General features: G+C 34.9%; 1 protein-coding gene across 6 annotated transcripts in view; it reads right to left on the bottom strand.

Annotated features, from left to right (window-relative positions):
• The window catches only part of NBEAL1 (neurobeachin like 1), a 109,782-nt gene that overhangs the window by 82,608 nt on the left and 8,140 nt on the right, over positions 1 to 19,034 (bottom strand). For 5 of the 6 annotated variants that reach the window (XM_070421889.1, XM_070421891.1, XM_070421886.1 and 2 more), the window contains exons 3-8: positions 10,128 to 10,219; positions 5,698 to 5,859; positions 4,225 to 4,306; positions 3,541 to 3,668; positions 1,457 to 1,539; positions 1,018 to 1,103 (exon numbers count right to left, since the gene is read on the bottom strand). In XM_070421889.1, coding sequence (XP_070277990.1) covers positions 1,018 to 1,103; positions 1,457 to 1,539; positions 3,541 to 3,668; positions 4,225 to 4,306; positions 5,698 to 5,859; positions 10,128 to 10,219 — 633 coding nt within the window. Of the gene's footprint in view, positions 1 to 1,017; positions 1,104 to 1,456; positions 1,540 to 3,540; positions 3,669 to 4,224; positions 4,307 to 5,697; positions 5,860 to 8,659; positions 9,293 to 10,127; positions 10,220 to 19,034 lie in introns of those variants that run through there. The other variant, XM_070421892.1, reaches the window with a different exon arrangement.

The raw sequence follows: 19,034 nt of genomic DNA, 5'->3' as shown, positions 1-19,034 counted from the left end.
AGCACGTATTACTATGTTACAAATTTGTTTTATTAACATTTTTTTTTAAATTTTTTTTTTAAAATATATTTTATTGATTTTTTACAGAGAGGAAGGGACAGGGATAGAGAGTTAGAAACATCGATGAGAGAGAAACATCGATCAGCTGCCTCCTGCACACTCCCCACTGGGTATGTGCCCGCAACCAAGGTACATGCCCTTGACCGGAATCGAACCTGGGACCCTTGAGTCAGCAGGCCGACGCTCTATCCACTGAGCCAAACTGGTCAGGGCTGTTTTATTAACATTTTAGTAACTGTATTTCAGTAGAATGAGTTTCCTTTGTGATCTTATGTATTTTATTATAGGCATTTGAAAACATTCTGATAACGGGCTTTACCAGAATGCCAAAGGGGTACGTGATACAAAAAGTGTTAGAAACCTCTCATTTAAACTGTGTGGTTAAAGAAAACATGTGGAATGTTCTTTCTGAACTATAATCCTGTCTTCAACTGGTAATCATACTCAAAAGTTTACCAGACAGCTTTGAAGATGTTCAACTTAAAAAAAAAGAAATAAACATTACAAAATAAACCTTTTTTTTCCTTAAGGCTTTGTTTAAACCTTGTTTATATGCATTTACTAATTATAAGACAACAGAAGAGTGACTAAATTCACGTCTTAGGAAATCAAATTGCTAGAGCTTGATTTCATCAAGTGGACTAATAAGGCTGCCTATCCTCCATACTCTAAAGAAAGAACTAGCAGCTGAAAAGTCACCACAAGTAAGAACTTATAATACCAAAAACTGTTAAATCTGGTTATGCATTAATTTAATTTTAGTGACAATATTATTACTTAGGTTTCTAGGAAGTTAACAAAAGAAGCAGATTAGTTTTTAAAAAGATATAAACTTAGAAAAATATTTGTAAGGTTCATGAAATTATAAAAAGACAAAGAATACATTAAATAATCCATGGAAAGCTTTTTGCACTGTTAACCACTGTTTCATATATTAACATTCAACACTTTCCTCACCTGCCCACCAGCTATAATGGCTCCAAAGAGATGCAATAAGCAACACTTAAGGCTTTCCTTGAGATGTTCACTTTCTTGAAAACACTCTGTGAATATAATACACAAACAAATAAATAAGATTTTTCTTTTATAATATGACTTATATCTTGGGAATGTCTGACACTGAAACATCAAGAACTATTTGTGAAAAGGCTAATATCTATAAAATGCAAGGTTGATATGTATTTTTTCACAGGAAAGGAAAAGAGAAACGATCTTGCAGGTAGTACATTAGATACTTTTTGCCATCTTATTTAATTCTCATAATATTCCATATGAGGATGATATTATGCCCCCATTTACGAATGAGCAAATGGAAAGTCAGAATTTAATATCTTCCCTAAAGTCACAGGGCTACTAACACCAAATCAAAGTAAGAGAAATTAGAGCAGTTACTTACGGTAAAAGAAGGGGACAAACTCCACAGTGAGAGAAGCTGGCTTATATTTCTGTCTGCTCTTTTCCACTGTACTAAGGATTCGTCTATCATTAAAAAGAAGTTAATGCAATATTATATCATGGACAAGTAGAGATGGCACGATTACAAAAATAACTATAAATTTAATATTTTACTTTTAATTTGTGTACTGAATAATACATCTCCAGGACTGACATAATCTTAAAGAGGAAATCTAGTCAATCACTTAAATGCTCACCAATGAAAGGATTTCTTCTCTTGAAGTGAGCAAAAATTAAAAAATGCTTAATGGTTAAACATAGCTACCAGGTTAAGTCTCCAAACTAGAAATGAAAAAAGGAACTAGCTATTTAAAATTTCCAATCTGTAAAAGAACTGTTCAGCAGTACTGCTAATTTGGTACCTAAGATAGTTTATTACGACAGTGCCATTAAAATTCATCAGAAATCAGGCTACTCTATGACACTTTTTGAAATTTTATTTGGACACAAAGAGTCCACACTACTGGCTTCTTCCATTTTAAGAATATAGCTCCAGTATGGGCTGGGATCAGTTTTGTTTTTAATGACAATTCCAGTAGTTTTGATAGCTGAAATATTTCCATAGACTTCTGTGAGGCCAACACAAATAGAATGTACTTTTACCAACTCTTCTCTTTGAGCTCTGTACTGGTAATTACACTATTGTCACTAAACTCCAAACCCATCATCCTATATTCTATCTGCTTTGTGATTCTGGGACAGGCACTCTGCAAACTATTTTCACTTTTCCAAGAAACCCCACTGTTGAGTTCCCCAACAGTGAGTACTAAATGGAGCCCAGAAGGTTAAAGAGCAAAAAAGGGATTCATTCCTTATTCCTTACCAGCCAAGAGTTCTTAACTGCAACATTCGCAGTTGGTTCCTATCTTCCACTTATTTTTGCCAGTCTCAGAACTAGCCTCTTTATGGCTGCTCAGCAGTACCCACACTGGCTAAGCAATGCTCTTTCCTCAGAGGTCCAAGCCGCACTTCAGAAGCTCTCCAAACCTCTAGTTTCTGATAACTCCAATCTCTTCCCTTTGTTCCCTCGGCCCCAGGGAAGTAGTTGCTTCCTGAAGTCACTGTTTGTATTATCAGTGCCCCCCTATGCTTTTTTAGTTCTCTAATATCTATTAAACAATTTCCTTGATTTATATAGGGTGGGGTAAAAGTAGATTTACAGTTGCTCCTGTAGAAAATATAATAGCAATACATGAAGAAACTGTTTCACTTACTCACAACTGTAAACCTACTTTTGCCCATCCTATATTCTTCTTTTTTTAATATATTTTTATTTTTATTGATTTCAGAGTGGAAGGGAGAGGGAGAGAGAGATAGAAACATCAATGATGAGAGAGAATCATTGATTGGCTGCCTCCTGCATGTCCCCTACTGGGGATCAAGCCCACAACCCAGGCATGGGCCCTTAACCAGATTCGAACCTGGCACCCTTCAGTTCCACTGAGCCAAACCGGCTAGGGCTGTTCTCTCTTTTTAAATACTAGTATGGTTTGTTTTCCTGACTAGACCGTGACTGACACAAGCTCCATTTAATAAAAATAAATGGACAAAATGTTGTGGGGTTTGTTATTTTTTTTGTTTCTGCTTTTTAATTTAACTTTATTGTTGAAAGTATTTTAGATGTCCCCTTTGTTTTTTTTCCCATTGACCCCCTCCACCCCGCACCCTCCCTAGACAAAATGCTAAAAATCATTTTCAAATTATGAAATATGCTTTAAAAACAGAGACCTTTCCTTGAAAAATATGTACTCTTTACTTAATGCTACTGTGCTCTGAAATTTCCCTATCTGATTATAAGCGCTCAATTGCATCACAAAATGAAAGTTCAGGGTAAACTGATTATCTGGAAGTGGCATTTATCATGAATTCATTACCTCCAATATAGTCTCTACTTCAGAGACAGAAATGGGGGTCATCTTATACACATCTTACCAAATGCTTTGATAGAGAATAAAATCTGCTTTGAAGAATTGCACATATTATGACATTCAGGTTCAAATGAAAATTACGACTTATAAGACATACCCTGAAATTCTATGTCTCCAATTCCGATATGGATCATATAAACTTTCACAAAACGCCAATGCATGGATTACAAATTCTTCAATAGATGTCTGATCTGCCAATTCCTTCTCTTTTTTTTTGCTTTTTAACTGAGAATAAAGTTAATCATAAAATTATATTTAGTTAAAAATATTAAACTGTTTAACATCCTTACCTGTAACATTAAAGGACTATGTTTCATTATCTAATAATAAATTATTTTTATTCAAATAAGTCTAAGTTCCATTTGAATCTAAAAAATATAGTCAATTAATCAGATGAACTGAATGTAACCTCTCAAGCTTTATTTATTTCCTAGGAAGGTTTTCCAATGAATAACCAAACATCTTTTCAAAAAAACCTATGTGCTCAATAAGAGATGTTTGATGAATAAATAATACATAAAATGACAAGTTGTGTCATTTTAAAAAGCCATTTATAAAATAATTTGCTTATTTAAATTTAAATATGTTAATAATTGCATCTCTACTTTTAGATGATATGTATAAGATGCCTGAAATATATTGTATCAATAGTAATTTTAATTCTCTTCTCAATTATTACGTACTCTGAAAACATTTAACTTTAGTAACTATACTACAGAAAAAGTAAAACTTAGTTATTCTCAGTAAAGCCACAAAAAGGAACATATTAATTCACACCTACTTGCTGGATATAAAGTGTTGTCATAGTGATGACATGATTTATGTAAGAACAAGTCCCAATTTCTTCCACATTAGATAGATTTCTGTGAGAAGAAAATAATATACATATATTTATTACATATGAATAGTGAGAAAAATGTATGCTTATTTATTCCAGGGATGTAAGGCTGGTACAATATCCACAAATCAATAAATGTGATACAGCACATTAACAGATTGTAAGACAAAAATCACACGATCTTATCAATTGATGCAGAAAAAGCATTCGACAAATCCAACACCCTTTTTTGATAGAAACTCTCAGCAAAGTGGGAATAGAGGGATCATACCTCAACATAATAAAAGCCTTATATGACAAACCTACAGCCAACTCATACTCACTGGGCAAAAACTAAAACCATTTCCCTTAAGACCAAGAACAAGACAAGGATGCCCACTTTCACCACTCCTGTTTGACATAGTACTGGAAGTGCTAGCCAGAGTGATCAAACAAGAAGAAATAAAAGGCATCCAAATTGGAAAGGAGGAAGTAAAACTATCATTATTCACAGAAGACATGATATTGTACATATAAAACCCTAAAGACTCTATTAAAAAAAACACTAAATTTAATAAATGAATTCAGAAACATAGCAGGATATAAATGTCCCCCAACTAGGAAGAGAAACACAACCCCCGGTTCATAGGTCAACCCTCAACCACTGAGACACAGCGTGCCTGAGCTCTTCTGTATCAGAATTTCTGTAAGTAAGGCTCACGTTCTATATTTCTATTAAGCTTCCCAGTTGATACTTAGACATACCAAAATTTAAGTACCACAGACCTAATTATCTATAACCCTGGAAAATATAAGCTATAGAATAACTATACTTTCTTATTACATTTATAAAATGAAACATTAGAAAAATACATTTCAAAAATAATTCACAATACTAAAAATGTATATATGTCTATAGGTGAGAACCACTTAGAAAATACCAGTGCAACAAACTCTTGGTTAGGAAAAACTGTCATTGTCTTTACTCTAAAGCAGCAGTTCTCAACCTGTGGGTCGCGACCCCTTTGGGGGTCGAACGACCCTTTCACAGGGGTCGCCTAAGACCATTGGAAAACACATAGATAATTACATATTGTTTTTGTGATTAACCACTATGCTTTAATTATGTTCAATTTGTAACAATGAAATTGGGGGTCACCACAACATGAGGAACTGTATTAAAGGGTCTCGGCATTAGTAAGGTTGAGAACCACTGCTCTAAAGCAATTTTTTAAAAATCTTGGCTGAATCTTTCTATAACTAGGTATAGTTACTAAAAAGGCTTTTCAATATAATAACAAACCACAAGCCTATTGCAAAAGGTACACTCATACTTTAATGCTCCATATGGTAAAACACCATTGATAATCAATAAATGCATTACCATTTTGGTAATATTTACTTAAAACAAATAACTAGTTTATTTGCACTAGATACCTGCAAAGAATAATGAAGAATTTGACAAGCAAAACTGATAAGGCTTGCTGTTGTTCCTCCAACCCATCTTCCATTTTCTGAACACAGTGTAGTAGCTGGATCCTCAGAACCTGCAGAATATTGTCAGGAAGCAGAGATATTCCTGGAGGCACATCATCTACCCTACAATATTAGGAGAACAAAAGAAGAAGGGTGGGGAGAGGTCAATGGGGGAAAAAAGGAGACTCATGTAATACTTTAAACGAGGAGGAATAGGAGGAAGAGGAGGAGAGTGTTTAGATACAGGAAGAAAATGTTTTGTACTTTAGAGGAATTGCTTTTTCAGCTCAAATCCTAAAGAAGCTCTTTTATTCCAGACACTCCATGCCTTCTTCTTTGCAAGGCACCGCCAGATGATTAGTGATACTTGAGAAGATTATTAGAGAGGAGTGGTTAGCCTTACTTCAGAGGAGGCTTACCGAAAGGACAGAGAAAGAGACTTTTTATATTTTCAATTGTGCTATTTTTAAAGAAAATATTTAGAATATAAATTAGTTCACTTTCTACTTAGAAATACTGTGTGTATACTATTTCTAAAAGAAATAACTAGCAAACAGAAATGTAGTACTTATACCTAGTTTAATATTTGTCAAGTGCTCTACTAAATAAATAATATTCACCTATCTATGCAATCAGATGAAGCAGAGAAGATAACCAGCAAAAGGAAAGCAGACAGAATAAAGAGGTGAATGTAGACCCCAAGCATGAACATCGATAGAAGATTTTTTAAAATAATATTTCAATATTTTTGACAACTGGTTTCTGTGTAAGAAAACTATATGGTTCTTTAAGGACAAATCCAACACCAGATGTGACTGGCTCCTCTGTGTATCTCTTAAATAAAAATGCCCTAGATTCACAGTCAGAAGACCTGCTTACTAAGTTCCACCTCTGTAACATGAAGCACTTCAATTAATCTCTAAAGTTCCCTAATCTATAAAATTGTAGTATCATCTGCCTCACTTCACAGGGCTCTGAAACCAGAAAGTTAATGTGCATTTTCAGCTTTGAAATATGTAAATAACTCTAAAAATGTAATATATTTTAAAAGTACTATCACTAAAGCCTAAGAATCTTTTTGTAAGCCACTGTATACTAATTTCCCTAACTCTATTAAGAAAAATGCCCAAATCACAAAGAAGTACCCTAAAAAACTTCTAATAACAATTATACTTCATAACTGTCTCTCTTCTGAAAATGCTTAATATGAAGTATTACTACTATTTTTACTCTGAGTTAAAAAAAGGTTAATTAATTCACTGTGGCCAGAAAATGTAAAGCACATTACTAGTAGTCACATTAAAAAATATGATAAGTATTATTAGTCTCTTTCTGAACCACACTACAACGTGAAGTGTTTTATAAAATAAACACCTGACTTTAATTAAATTACACAGAAAATAAATCACAGGTCACATTGCCAAGACTGTCAAATTCTACAACCATCTTACAAAAATACATGTTTTATTTTAGTCTAGGCATTACTTCACTTGTAGCTGTGGATTCTTTCATTCTCTATTTATAGATGGTACCAGAGAAACTCTCATTTGTATATATACTTTTTTCTTGCTGAAAAGCTAAGAAAAAGAGGTGATTAGAAAAACCAGAATAACTTCAAAATAATAAATACTTAAAGATAACTGATTTTCAAGATTAAGCTCACCTATTCTTTCTCACTTTTCCAAAAACATAAGCAAACACCACATTTTCTAATATCCAATCCTAGTTACTTAAAGAAGTAGTCCTTTTTGTTCTTAGTTGCCCCATTCTCTATTTGCACGTTTGTATTTAATAGACAGGAAACAAATCAGCTTCTAAAAGAGAAATCTATGTTTGATTTTTTTTTTTTAACTAACTCATTATAAAATTGGGGCTTGGTTAGAACATGATGTATAAACAAAGTTGAAATTTTTAGCCATATTCCTAATATGGTGAGGATTTAAGAATTGAGAAGCATTTTCCCACTTCTAGGACTTTACTACCCAAATTCTATATTCCTTTTTCCTGAAATTTCCCAAATCTGTTCCAGAAATCTGTTCTACTCCTCTATTTGGCTACTGAATGTTTATTGTAAAGAGCTGCTAATTGCTGTCTCTATCACAGGAAGAAATCCAGCTTACATGTCAAGGCTTTAAATTCTAGTAAAAGCAATCCTTGCCTTGTGGTATGAATTAACTTGTAAATTCTATAGATCAGTTTACTATAAATGGTTATCTGTGAGTTTCCACTTTATGGTTGACTAGACTAATTTCATACATCTTGTACATAGCACTCACTTGAAAAAGTGAAAGTTTTCTACTAGTAAAATCTATCGTTCAGTTTTCTGATGAAGATATAAAATACAATTTTAAATGAGCCAACAAAATTATAAATAAAGCAATGTTCTTGGCATTCTTCCACTTACTTTAATATAGTAGTGGTACTATAAATGTACATAATGTTTTTAGAAATGATGTCCCCAAAAAAGAGACACTTATAATGTAAGGACAGTAACAAGTGCCCCTTAGAAAATCCCAAGCATTCAAAAGTCCAAATCTTAACTCCATAAAATCCGTAGGTTCAAGATATAAAGTGATCTATAAATTATTTTAAAAGCACTTCTAAGCACAAACTACAAGAATACTCTTTGAAGGATTCAATATATAACCTTATTTTGAGTTAAAATCTTAATACTTTTCAACCTTTATAAACCTGTTATAAATAATCTAATGAGGAAGAATTCTGAAACTGTATTTATAAATATTGTAGCACTATTGCTTTCGAAGCACAACCACATCTTCTCTTAAATTCAATGCACTGAAAACAAAAACAAAACAATCATTTTTCCCTTAAAAAAAAAAAAAAGTTCAATGCATTGGTCCAAAGCTCTACTGATTTTTTTCTCTGAATTATTACACAATCACCTCTTAACTGGGCTTCTTACCTTCAGTCTTAACCCTTTTCCAATCCAACCTCCAAATTCCACCAAAGCGACTTTAAAAACACTTCATCATGATGTTCTTATGCAGAAAATTCTTTAGTAGAGATTTGTATCTTCCATAACAAAAAATCAAAGTCCATTAACAATTCATGCTGGAACTTCATGATCTGGTTCCCATTTGATTCTCCATATTCAACTCATCTGTGCCTACCCTCTTACTGCCTACCTCCACCCCCAAACTGCAAATGCTTTCCTCCTTGAAGATTTTTAATTCTCCAGATATTCTTTCTCATCATCAAACACCATCCGTTTTTCCCCTCCCCTCTCAACACATCTCTATAAATGAAGTTTCTCTTGTAATTAAAGTGTCTCCTCATTTCTCCAACTTTTTTAACCCAGCCAACCAACCTAACCTCTGTTACCTGACTTATACTAGGGTCTGCAAGATGACTTGAGATACAACTTTATCTGGGAAGTGGGCTTGGAACTGTGAGAGTTGGGAAGTGGTGACAGGAGGAGGAATGGGAGAAGATTTGTACTTTCACTTACACTTCTCCATAGATTTGAATTTTCCCCCCATTTCCAAATCTAGCTTTTTAAAGTACAAATACTTCACATCTACCAAGATGTTTTTCTAAGGCCCTACTCTAAGGTCAGAAATAGAAAAGTTTCAATTCAAATGACTGTGGTATAATAAAGAAATTTTATACAAAAGAAATGACGCAGGGTAGGCCCTTAGCAGGTTTTGAGAAAAGCTAGGCTGGCCACATCTAAAAGACCCTCTTTCCCAACTTTCTGGAAGGGGAAGAAGCTGGTGACTGAGTTCAATCACATGATCAATGAAGTATAAGACCCAATAAAACTCTGACACCCAAAACCCAAAGAGTTTCCTTATTTGAACACACTGATGTTCAGGGCGGGCAACATGCCCTGGCTCCACAGGGAGAGAGCATGAAGCCCTGCATCCAAGACCCTTCCAGGCCATGTCCTACATGTACCATTGATAATTAAAACATAATCAGTAAGTATAGTGTTTTCAGTGCATTCTGTGAGTCATTCTAGCAAATTATTGAACCTGAGGGAGTTGTGAGAATCCCCAAATTTATAGCTGGTTGGTAGGATGTGTGGCTCCCAAGACTTACAAACTGTTTAAGTTTAGGCAGTCTTATGGAGGACTTTCCCCTTAAATTGTGGGATCTAACGCTCAGTGTAGTTTCAGAACTGAAGCAAATTGCAGGACAAACAGTTGCTAGGGACTGACAAAGAAAAGAACCTTCTAGAAGCAAGTCTAGTATCAGCAAAAAGGGCTGCTGTGATCAATGAGCAATGTCTGCCATGAGAGCAGGGTTATACAGGAAGGAGTATCATGTGTGTCACATAATTGCCTTTCTTGTATATGTCATCAATGAAGTCTTTGTGCCAAAAATTAAGAAACTCACCCCAGGGTAAGAAATTAAGTGTTTCTACATACCTGGTAGGCAGCTTTTCAAAGTCAACATCTAAGAATTGTTCATAGCTAGAAACAAAATTGTCCATCCATAGCTTCAGGTAATCTGGATCTTTCTGAAATAAGAAAACCGTTAGAGTATTAAGTATATCTGTCAAAAAATAAAAAAAAAGATTTTACCCCTATTATGCATATGTAAATTGATAAATCTAAAGAAAAAATAAAATAAAATCTCTAAGTGACATTCAGGAAGACATATGTTCTAACTATAGTGAACCCCCAAATGGCTTTTTGTGTCACAGAGTTACAGTCTTAATAATAGCCTATAAGATTCTAAACCAGTGGTTCTCAACCTTCTGGCCCTTTAAATACAGTTCCTCATGTTGTGACCCAACCATAAAATTATTTTCGTTGCTACTTCATAACTGTAATGTTGCTACTGTTATGAATCATAATATAAATACCTGATATGCAGGATGGTCTTAGGCGACCCCTGTGAAAGGGTCATTCGACCGCCAAAGGGGTCCCGACCCACACACTGAGAACCGCTGTTAAACAATTTGTCCTCCCCTATCTCTGTGACCTTATCCATTATTACCTTGTACTACACTGGCTTGCTGGCTGTTACTGAGACATGTGAGACATGCTCCAACCTTAAGACCTTTGTAATAGCTGTTTTCTCTACCCAGAACATTCTTCCCTCAAATAGGTGAATGGCTAATTCCCTCATCTTTAAATGACATATTCTCAATGAAGCCTAATTTTATCACCCTTTCTTAAAACTGCAAACCTTCTTACTCACCTTTACTTTTACCTATTCTGTTGCCCTACCTCATGGTTCTTTCTTGCCTTCTAAAATACTGTATAATTGACTTATTTATTAATTTGTCATTCCCTATAAAATGTAGGTTTCACAAGTGCAGGGCCTATCTAAGGGGCTACCATGAGTGACCTGTTTTTGTTTACTAATGGACATCAAGTGTCTAAAATAGTGCCTAGCACTGAACAGGTGCTCAATAAATATTTGTTCAATGAACTGAGAAGTATAAAATGCATAAATAAATAAAAAAATGTACCATTAACCTAAACATAAAATGAAAACTAAAATCTTCTAAAAAAAAATAAGAGTATACCTTTGCAACCTTGTGATAAAAATTTCTTAGCTAGCACACAAAAATCACAAACCAAAAAAAAAAAAGAAAAAATTATGTGGTTTTAATCAAAATTAAAAACTCATCAAAAGACAACATTAAGAAAATAAAAAGGCAATATATCAGCTGAAAATATTCTCAGTACATGTATCTGATAAAGAACTTCTATCAAGAGTATACAAACCAATACCTCAATTTAAAAATGGGTAAAAGACTCAAAAACTTTACAAAAGGGCATACACAAATGGCTAAATAGCACATGAAAGCATGTTTGACATCATTAGTTATTCAGGGAAATGCAAATTAAAATCAAATGAAACTCCATTCCACAACCATTAAAATAGTTAAAATTAAAGAGACTAACCATAACAAGTATAAGTGACTTCTGAGACATACAGATGGTTATAAGACATAAGTGAAAATGTACAGCTACCGGAACTCACATTTCTGGTGAGAGTATAAAATAGTATAATCACTTGGAAAACAATTTGGCATTTCTTCTAAAGTTAAACATACATTTACCACATGGTCTATCCATTTCTCCTGAGATTAGTGAAAACATATCCACAAAAAACTTTATACAAAAATGGTCACAGAATGTTAGACTCAAAAGCATTAAAATCCTAGAAGAAAACATAGGCAGTAAAATCTCAGCCATTTCCCATAGCAATATTCTCTGATACCTTGGGCAAGGAACACAAAAGAAATATATAAACAAATTGGACTACATCAAACTAAAAATGTTTGCACAACAAAGGAAACCATCAACAAAATGAAAAGACAACCCGCCCCAGCCAGTGTGGCTCAGTTGCTTGAGCATCATTCCATGCACAGAAAGGTTGCAGGTTTAATTCCTGTTCAGGGCATATACCTAGGTCACAGGTTTTGGTCCCTGGGCAGGGAGCATATAAGAGGCAACCAATCAATGTTTCTGTCTTTGACTCTCTGTCTGTGTGTCTCTCTCTCACTCTGTCTCTCTGATCTCCTTTCCTCTAAAATCAATGAACATGTCCTCGGGTGAGGATTAAAAAAAGAAAACCCACTGAATGGGAAAACATATTCACCAATGATACATCTGATAAGGGGTTAATATCCAAATGTATAAGAACTTATATAACTGAATACCAAAAAACAACAACAATCCAATTAAAAAATGGGCAAAGAACCTAAATAGACACTTCTCCAAAAAGGACATACAGATGGTCAATAGACATGAAAAGATGCTGAATGTGACTAATCATCAGAGAACTGCAAATTAAAACCACAATGAGATATCACCTCACGCCTGTCACAATGGCTATCATCAACAAACAAGTGTTGGAAAGGATGTGGTGAAAAGAAAACCCTCATGCACTGTTGGTGGGAATGCAGATTGGTACAACCACTATGGAAAACAATATGGAGTTATCTCAAAAAATTAAAAATGGAACTGCATTATGATCCAGTGACTTTACTTCTGGGAATGTATCCAAAGAAACAAAAACAATGATTAGAAAGAATATATGTACCCCTATCTATGTTCATTGCAGTGTTATTTACAATAGCCAAGATTTGGAAGCAGCCCAAGTGTCCATCAGTAAATGAGTGGATAAAAAAGCTATAGTACATTTACACAATAGAATACTACTCAACCATAAAAAGGAAATCTTACCCTTTGCAACAAGAGAGCATTATGCTAAGTGAAATAAGCCAGTCAAAGAAAGACAAGTACCATATGATTTCACTCATGAGTGGAATCAAAAAAACAAAATTAACAAAATGGAAACAGACTCATAGACAGAGAACAGACTGACAGCTGTCAGAAAGGAGGGGAGTTGTAGGACTCGGTGAAATAGGTGAAGGGATTAAGGGGAAAAAACCAACTTCATATTCCCAGACAACAGTATGATGATTACCAGAGGGAAAGAAGGTTGGGGGAAGGTAGAAGATGGTATAGGAGGGATACCTGGTGATGGAAAGAGACTTGACTTGGGGCATTGAACACACAAATACAATATACAGATTATGTATTATAGAATTATACACCTGAAACCTATATAGTTTTATTAACCAATGTCACCCCAATAAATTCAATAAGAAAAATTTTCATAGAATTATTTTTAATAGCCTAAAGCTGTAAACAAACCAAAATTCCATCAACAGGTTAACTGATAAAAAATTGTGCTACATTCACACAGTGGAATGCTGTTCCCTAATAATGAATGAATGACTGATACAACAACAAACAATAATTTTAAAAACATGTTCAGCAAAAGATGATAGGCATTAAAGCAAACACACTGTGTATTTCATTTAAACAAAATTCTAGAGCAGGGTGACAGGAATTAGATCATTGGCTGTCTCTCAGAAGACTGACTACAAAAGAACACAAAGGGAACTTTCCTAGGTGATAGAAATTTTCTATGTTTTTATTAGAATAGCAGTTACATTAACGTGTGTTTTATCAAACTCATCAGATTTGACTTATAATCTGTGCATTTGTGCTCTGTAAGTTACACCTCAAAGCTGATTTGGAAAATAAATGATTTGTTGAATGGGTTTTAAAATTACAATTGCATCATTAAAAATGATGTTCAGCCCTGCCTTTATGGCTCAATGGTTGAGTGTCAACTCATGAACCAAGAGGTTGCTATTTCTATTTCCGATCAGGGCACATGCCTGGGTTGTGGGCTCAGTCCCCATTGGAGGGACATACAGGAGGCAGCCAATCAATGTTTCTCTCTCACTGAAGTTTCTATCTATCTATCCCTTTCCCTTACTCTCTCTAAAATCAATAAAAACATATATTTTTTAAAATGATGCTCAAATTTGTTCCCTTCACATCCTTGACATTTATTTAATCAATTTCAACATGATATTCATGAGTCCTTGTTACTTTATCATTAGTTATTTCCCTAAAATAAAAGTATTACGCTACAAATCAGAATTCCTAAAAGAATGTTCTCAAAATATGCAGACTGCTGACCTTTTGTGTATTTGTTTTTCTATTAATATACTGTTCCAAAATCAGATCATAAATTGCCACTGTCTTCATCATCACTGAGAAGATGGAAATATTTCAGGGAGAAAAAAACCTATCTCTTGGGCAATTTTCTCAAGGATTTCATTACTTGCCTTTTCATTTCCAACTACCATGCCATTCATTCATTCGAGCATTCATTCATTCATCAATTCAGGATAGGCCTCCAGAAATACAAGTAACTGGAGCTTCCTTATCACTTTTTCTTTTTACTAAAGCAGAGGATTCTCTCTGTTAAAGTTAGAAACAAAACAGTCTCATAATGCCATAAAGAATTAATGCATTTTCCCTTATAGTTTATCTAGGAACTCCACAGAATCTGGTTTAAAGTCTAAAGGTCAGAGCGACCAAGTGTTTGGTACATGCCGAGTTCTCCTAGGAAGTTGAACAAGGATAAGATATGATACTTAAATGTTTCATTTAGTAAGAAGTAAAGCAGTTAACTTTTTAGCATCTGCCACATGCCTAGTACTATAGCAAACATTAAAGAGTTTAGCATATAAAATCATCCAATGTATTTCTTATAACTATCTGAGGTTTCATTTCCCCCATTTTGAAGGTCAGAAAAGGGGAGTTCTAAGGATATGTCACTTGTCTGTGATCACACAGCTAATAATCAATAGTTCTGAGTTTAAAATGCAAGGATATACGAATCCAATTGTGCTCGTCCCACTATACTACACTGTCTTTAAACCATGAGCAGGAATAAAATGGAGTTTAGTGAACAAAAAGAGGTAAGCGTTTAATCAGAATTAATAAACTCAAGGCCTTAATAATTTAACACATAAATCAGCCCATTCCACACAGCCTGAGTAAAGCCTTTGAGGATCTATACTTTACTGCCAGAGGCCATAAAAAGAAAGATACACACATACCCAGAAACAACATTAATTAAATCTCAAGCTTAGTCACTTTCATGGCTAAGAGATTTTGGTATATTGAAACACTACAGGATGATCTATCTCCACATTGTACAATATTTATTAACACAGCACACAAATGTATTAAGTACTACAGGAACACTGGGGCCAAATTATGTGGATCCTAATCCCTGCTCTGTCACTTTCTTAAACAAGTCATCCTATGATTGCACATCAATTTCTTCCTCTAGTCCAGCGGTTCTCAACCTGTGGGTCGCGACCCCTTTAGGGCCTAAGACCATCGGAAAACACATATATAATTACATATTGTTTTTGAGATTAATCACTATGCTTTAATTATGTTCAATTTGTAACAATGAAATTGGGGGTCACCACAACATGAGGAACTGTATTAAAGGGTCGCGGAATTAGGAAGGTTGAGAACCACTGCTCTAGTCTATAAGAATGAAGATAATGATAGAAAATTGCCCTTCTTTACAGAGCTATTGTGAAAATTAAGCAACCTAATATGTGTACAAGGCTTATTACATCACAATGCCTAACACATAGTATATGCTTAATAAATATTAATAATTATAAAAATAATATTTTTATAACCTGTGTGCCAAAATTAGGAAGCTCCCACAAAATAGAAATGTTCCATGCTACATATAAACATATTTAAATATTTCATGATCCTGCTTGCCACATTACTTTGTATTCTTTTCCTTTCAAATCTTTTTTGCATTTACTATCTGTATCACACTCATGTTTCCCATCTATAAATTGAAGATAATATTTCCTATCTCACAGGGCTGTTGAGAGAACTAAATGAAATAATAAGTGTAAGGTTTGACATTTAGCAAATGCTGAAAACATGTTGGCTACCACTATTAGAATATTGACTGTGCTATCGTATCAGTCATGGTCCAATGTAATAAAATAAGCAATTATAAAATAATTACAAAATCAACTATTGATTTTGCACTCAAATATTCATCCAATTATCTGCCACTGTTTAAGATAAATACACTCTTTCATTTGAATTGCTATGTAGCTTCCCACTGGTCTCTGTAGCTTCAATTTCTTCCACCTATATACAGCTACTAATGGAATTTGTTAAATTAAAATCTAATTATCCCTTTTCTCCAGTTCAAATACCTCAAATGGTTCCCCATTACCATAAAATGAAATCTAAACACTTAGGGATGTGCTGTCCAATACAGTGGCCACTAGCCAAATATGGTTGAAATTACATTAAAGGAGGCTTTTATCTTCTCACTAGAGGCCTGTGCCCTCTCGAAATCCGGGACCCCTCGGGGGATATCAGACTGCCAATTTCGGCCTGGTCCCCGCAGGCCAGGACAAAAGACCTCACTGGTGCACAAATCTGTGCACCGGTATAAGCATAAGTGAAGGGTGTGGACAACAGAGGGGAGAGGGAGGGCAGGATTGGGGGGATGAGGGGACATTGGGGGGATAAGGACACATTTGTAATATCTTATTCAATAAAGAAAAAAAAAAAATCTGTGCACCAGGCCTCTAGTATGCATATAAGATCTTCAGTTAATCTCTTCCCAGCCTCCCCCTCCCCTCTTCCCTCTGAGATTCATCAGTCTGTTCCATGTTTCCATGTCTGTGCATTGAGCATCTGCCCCCTGGTGGTCAGTGCACATCATGGCTACTGGTCGAATGGTCGAACAGGCTTTTATATATATAGATAATATCCATTCTCCTGCAGGGAGGCTTTAGCAGGTAATGAAATTAAGGAATCCACACAATTTCACCTAGTTCTTATCCATAAAGCAACAGGTAAGAATAAGGACAACACCTTACTTCCTCTTTGCAATAATATTTGGGTTGCAGTATTCCTTCAAGTTTTAAAACTTGAAACTTTTAGATATACCTATTTCAACCATATATTAGGCAGCTCCCAACTTATATATGAATTGGATTTTAAAAGTTCATTGAAGCCAGTCATGCAGGGTGGGGCCCCAAAGTCTGAAGATAACCTAATAGGAAACTCCAGTCTTTTTCCCACTAAAGTGAGGAGTAAGACAAGTATGTCTCTTATTTCAAATACTATAGAATGTCATGTTGGGAGTTTTTAAACCATATAATTAGACATGAGAAAACAACTGTTAGCAGAAGAGTTTTCACAGGGAACTTTCTATATGCAGGAGGCCAGATGAGGGAGCTGTTCAGTCTCCAATGCCCATTTTAGATATAATTAAAAAATAAAGTTAGAAAAAGACTCTCCTAGAGTATGGAGCCAAAAGCAATAGAGAACAGCAGCCTGTGCAGCTACTCCCAAGGAACAGAACCAGAGTCAAATAAATAATGGAATATTCCTTCTCTGAGGGTAGGGAGCACCAGACAACACTTGCCCAGTTTTCAGAATTGCCATGGACCAATGCCTCTTAAGCACCTTTCTTCTCTTTTTCAGAAGTCTTTATTATGTTATTCCTATCTCAGTTTCAGCACTATATGGGGCCAGATTATCAAGTGCCTTCTGAGGTCAAAGATTTCAGTATGACTAGAAATTACAATTGAATATATCACCAAATCTCGGGGTTAAGACTGGTATCATGATTGGATGAGACTTTTGGAGTTCTTAAGATAGACATGAAGTAGACACTGCATATGGGAGGGATACAAATAACTGTAACCAAGAAATATGACTGTAGTAGACTGGATGCTTGGTCCCAATTTTTCACTCCTCTGTAGTAAATTTGCCATGTAATTTTGCAACGGAAAAAGTAAGCTGTACAAAAAGCAAAGTTGCAGCAGTATATCAGATACTGATTGAGGCTTATGTTTCTGAAACTAGGTGAAACAACACTGGGATCATTAGAAACATTTCCCAAGTCCAAAAATTCCATATAAGAATTTTTAAAGTCTACATTAACACTTCTATTAATTTTTAAATTAATTTAAGCATATTAGAGCTGACTACCTTGTAACTAGTACTATTTATTACTCAATTCCAGTGATCACATATGCTTTGGTACCAAGGGATCATCTGTGATTTCAATTTGTAGAGCAGTCTTTTTCAAATTACAGATGGATTCATGGCAATCTGAAAATTTTCAGATGCTGTCGACTAGTACCATGCAAAGGGTGATACAAAGACCAATAAAGGTACTTATCCAGATAAATACAAAAATGAAGAGTAAACACTTAAATATTTTAATAGCAATCTGGAAATAATTTAAAGTCTTGAATTTTTAACATCTTTTCCCCCCACTCTTTCTAGAACTACTTTGCTAATAATCTTTTTTAAAATTTATCTTTATTGCCCTGGCCTGTTTGACTCAATGGATAGAGAGTCAGCCTGCAGACTGAAGGGTCCCAGGTTCAATTCCAGTCAAGGGCACATGCCGGGGTTGCAGGCTCGATCCCCAGTAGGAGGCATGCAGGAGGCAGATGATCAATGATTGTCTCTCATCATTGATGTTTCTCTCTCTCCCTTCCTCTCTGAAAATCATTTTAAAAAATTATCTTTATTGGTTGAAAGTATTACAGATGTCCCCCTTTTCCACCCCCATTGACTCCCTCCACCTGGCCTCTATCTCCCTCCCTCCCCCCCCCCACCCCCCACCCCCCCCGGCCTTCAACACACTATTGCCTATGTCCATAGGTTATACAAATGTGCAATAATCTCTTAACTGTCAAATCCAACACATGCTCCATAATGTTTTTTTTCACTGCTTTGTTGACTTTTACACTACTGACTACTCCCTTCTTTATAACATCTCTATACTTTCTGAAGCAACCACTCACTCCTGTTTCTCCTCCCATTCAAACTCCTTACAAATTCTTCTTCCTCTATCCACTTCTTTTTAAAAAAATATATATTTTATTGATTTTTTACAGAGAGGAAGGGAGAGGGATAGAGAGT

Source organism: Myotis yumanensis, unplaced genomic scaffold (genome assembly GCF_028538775.1).
Source record: "Myotis yumanensis isolate MYYU_CA2020_CCGP unplaced genomic scaffold, mMyoYum1.0.hap1 SCAF_8, whole genome shotgun sequence".
Classification (NCBI taxonomy): domain Eukaryota; kingdom Metazoa; phylum Chordata; class Mammalia; order Chiroptera; family Vespertilionidae; genus Myotis; species Myotis yumanensis.
Note: the sequence above shows the minus strand (reverse complement) of the source record. Positions and strands in the feature narration are given on the sequence as shown.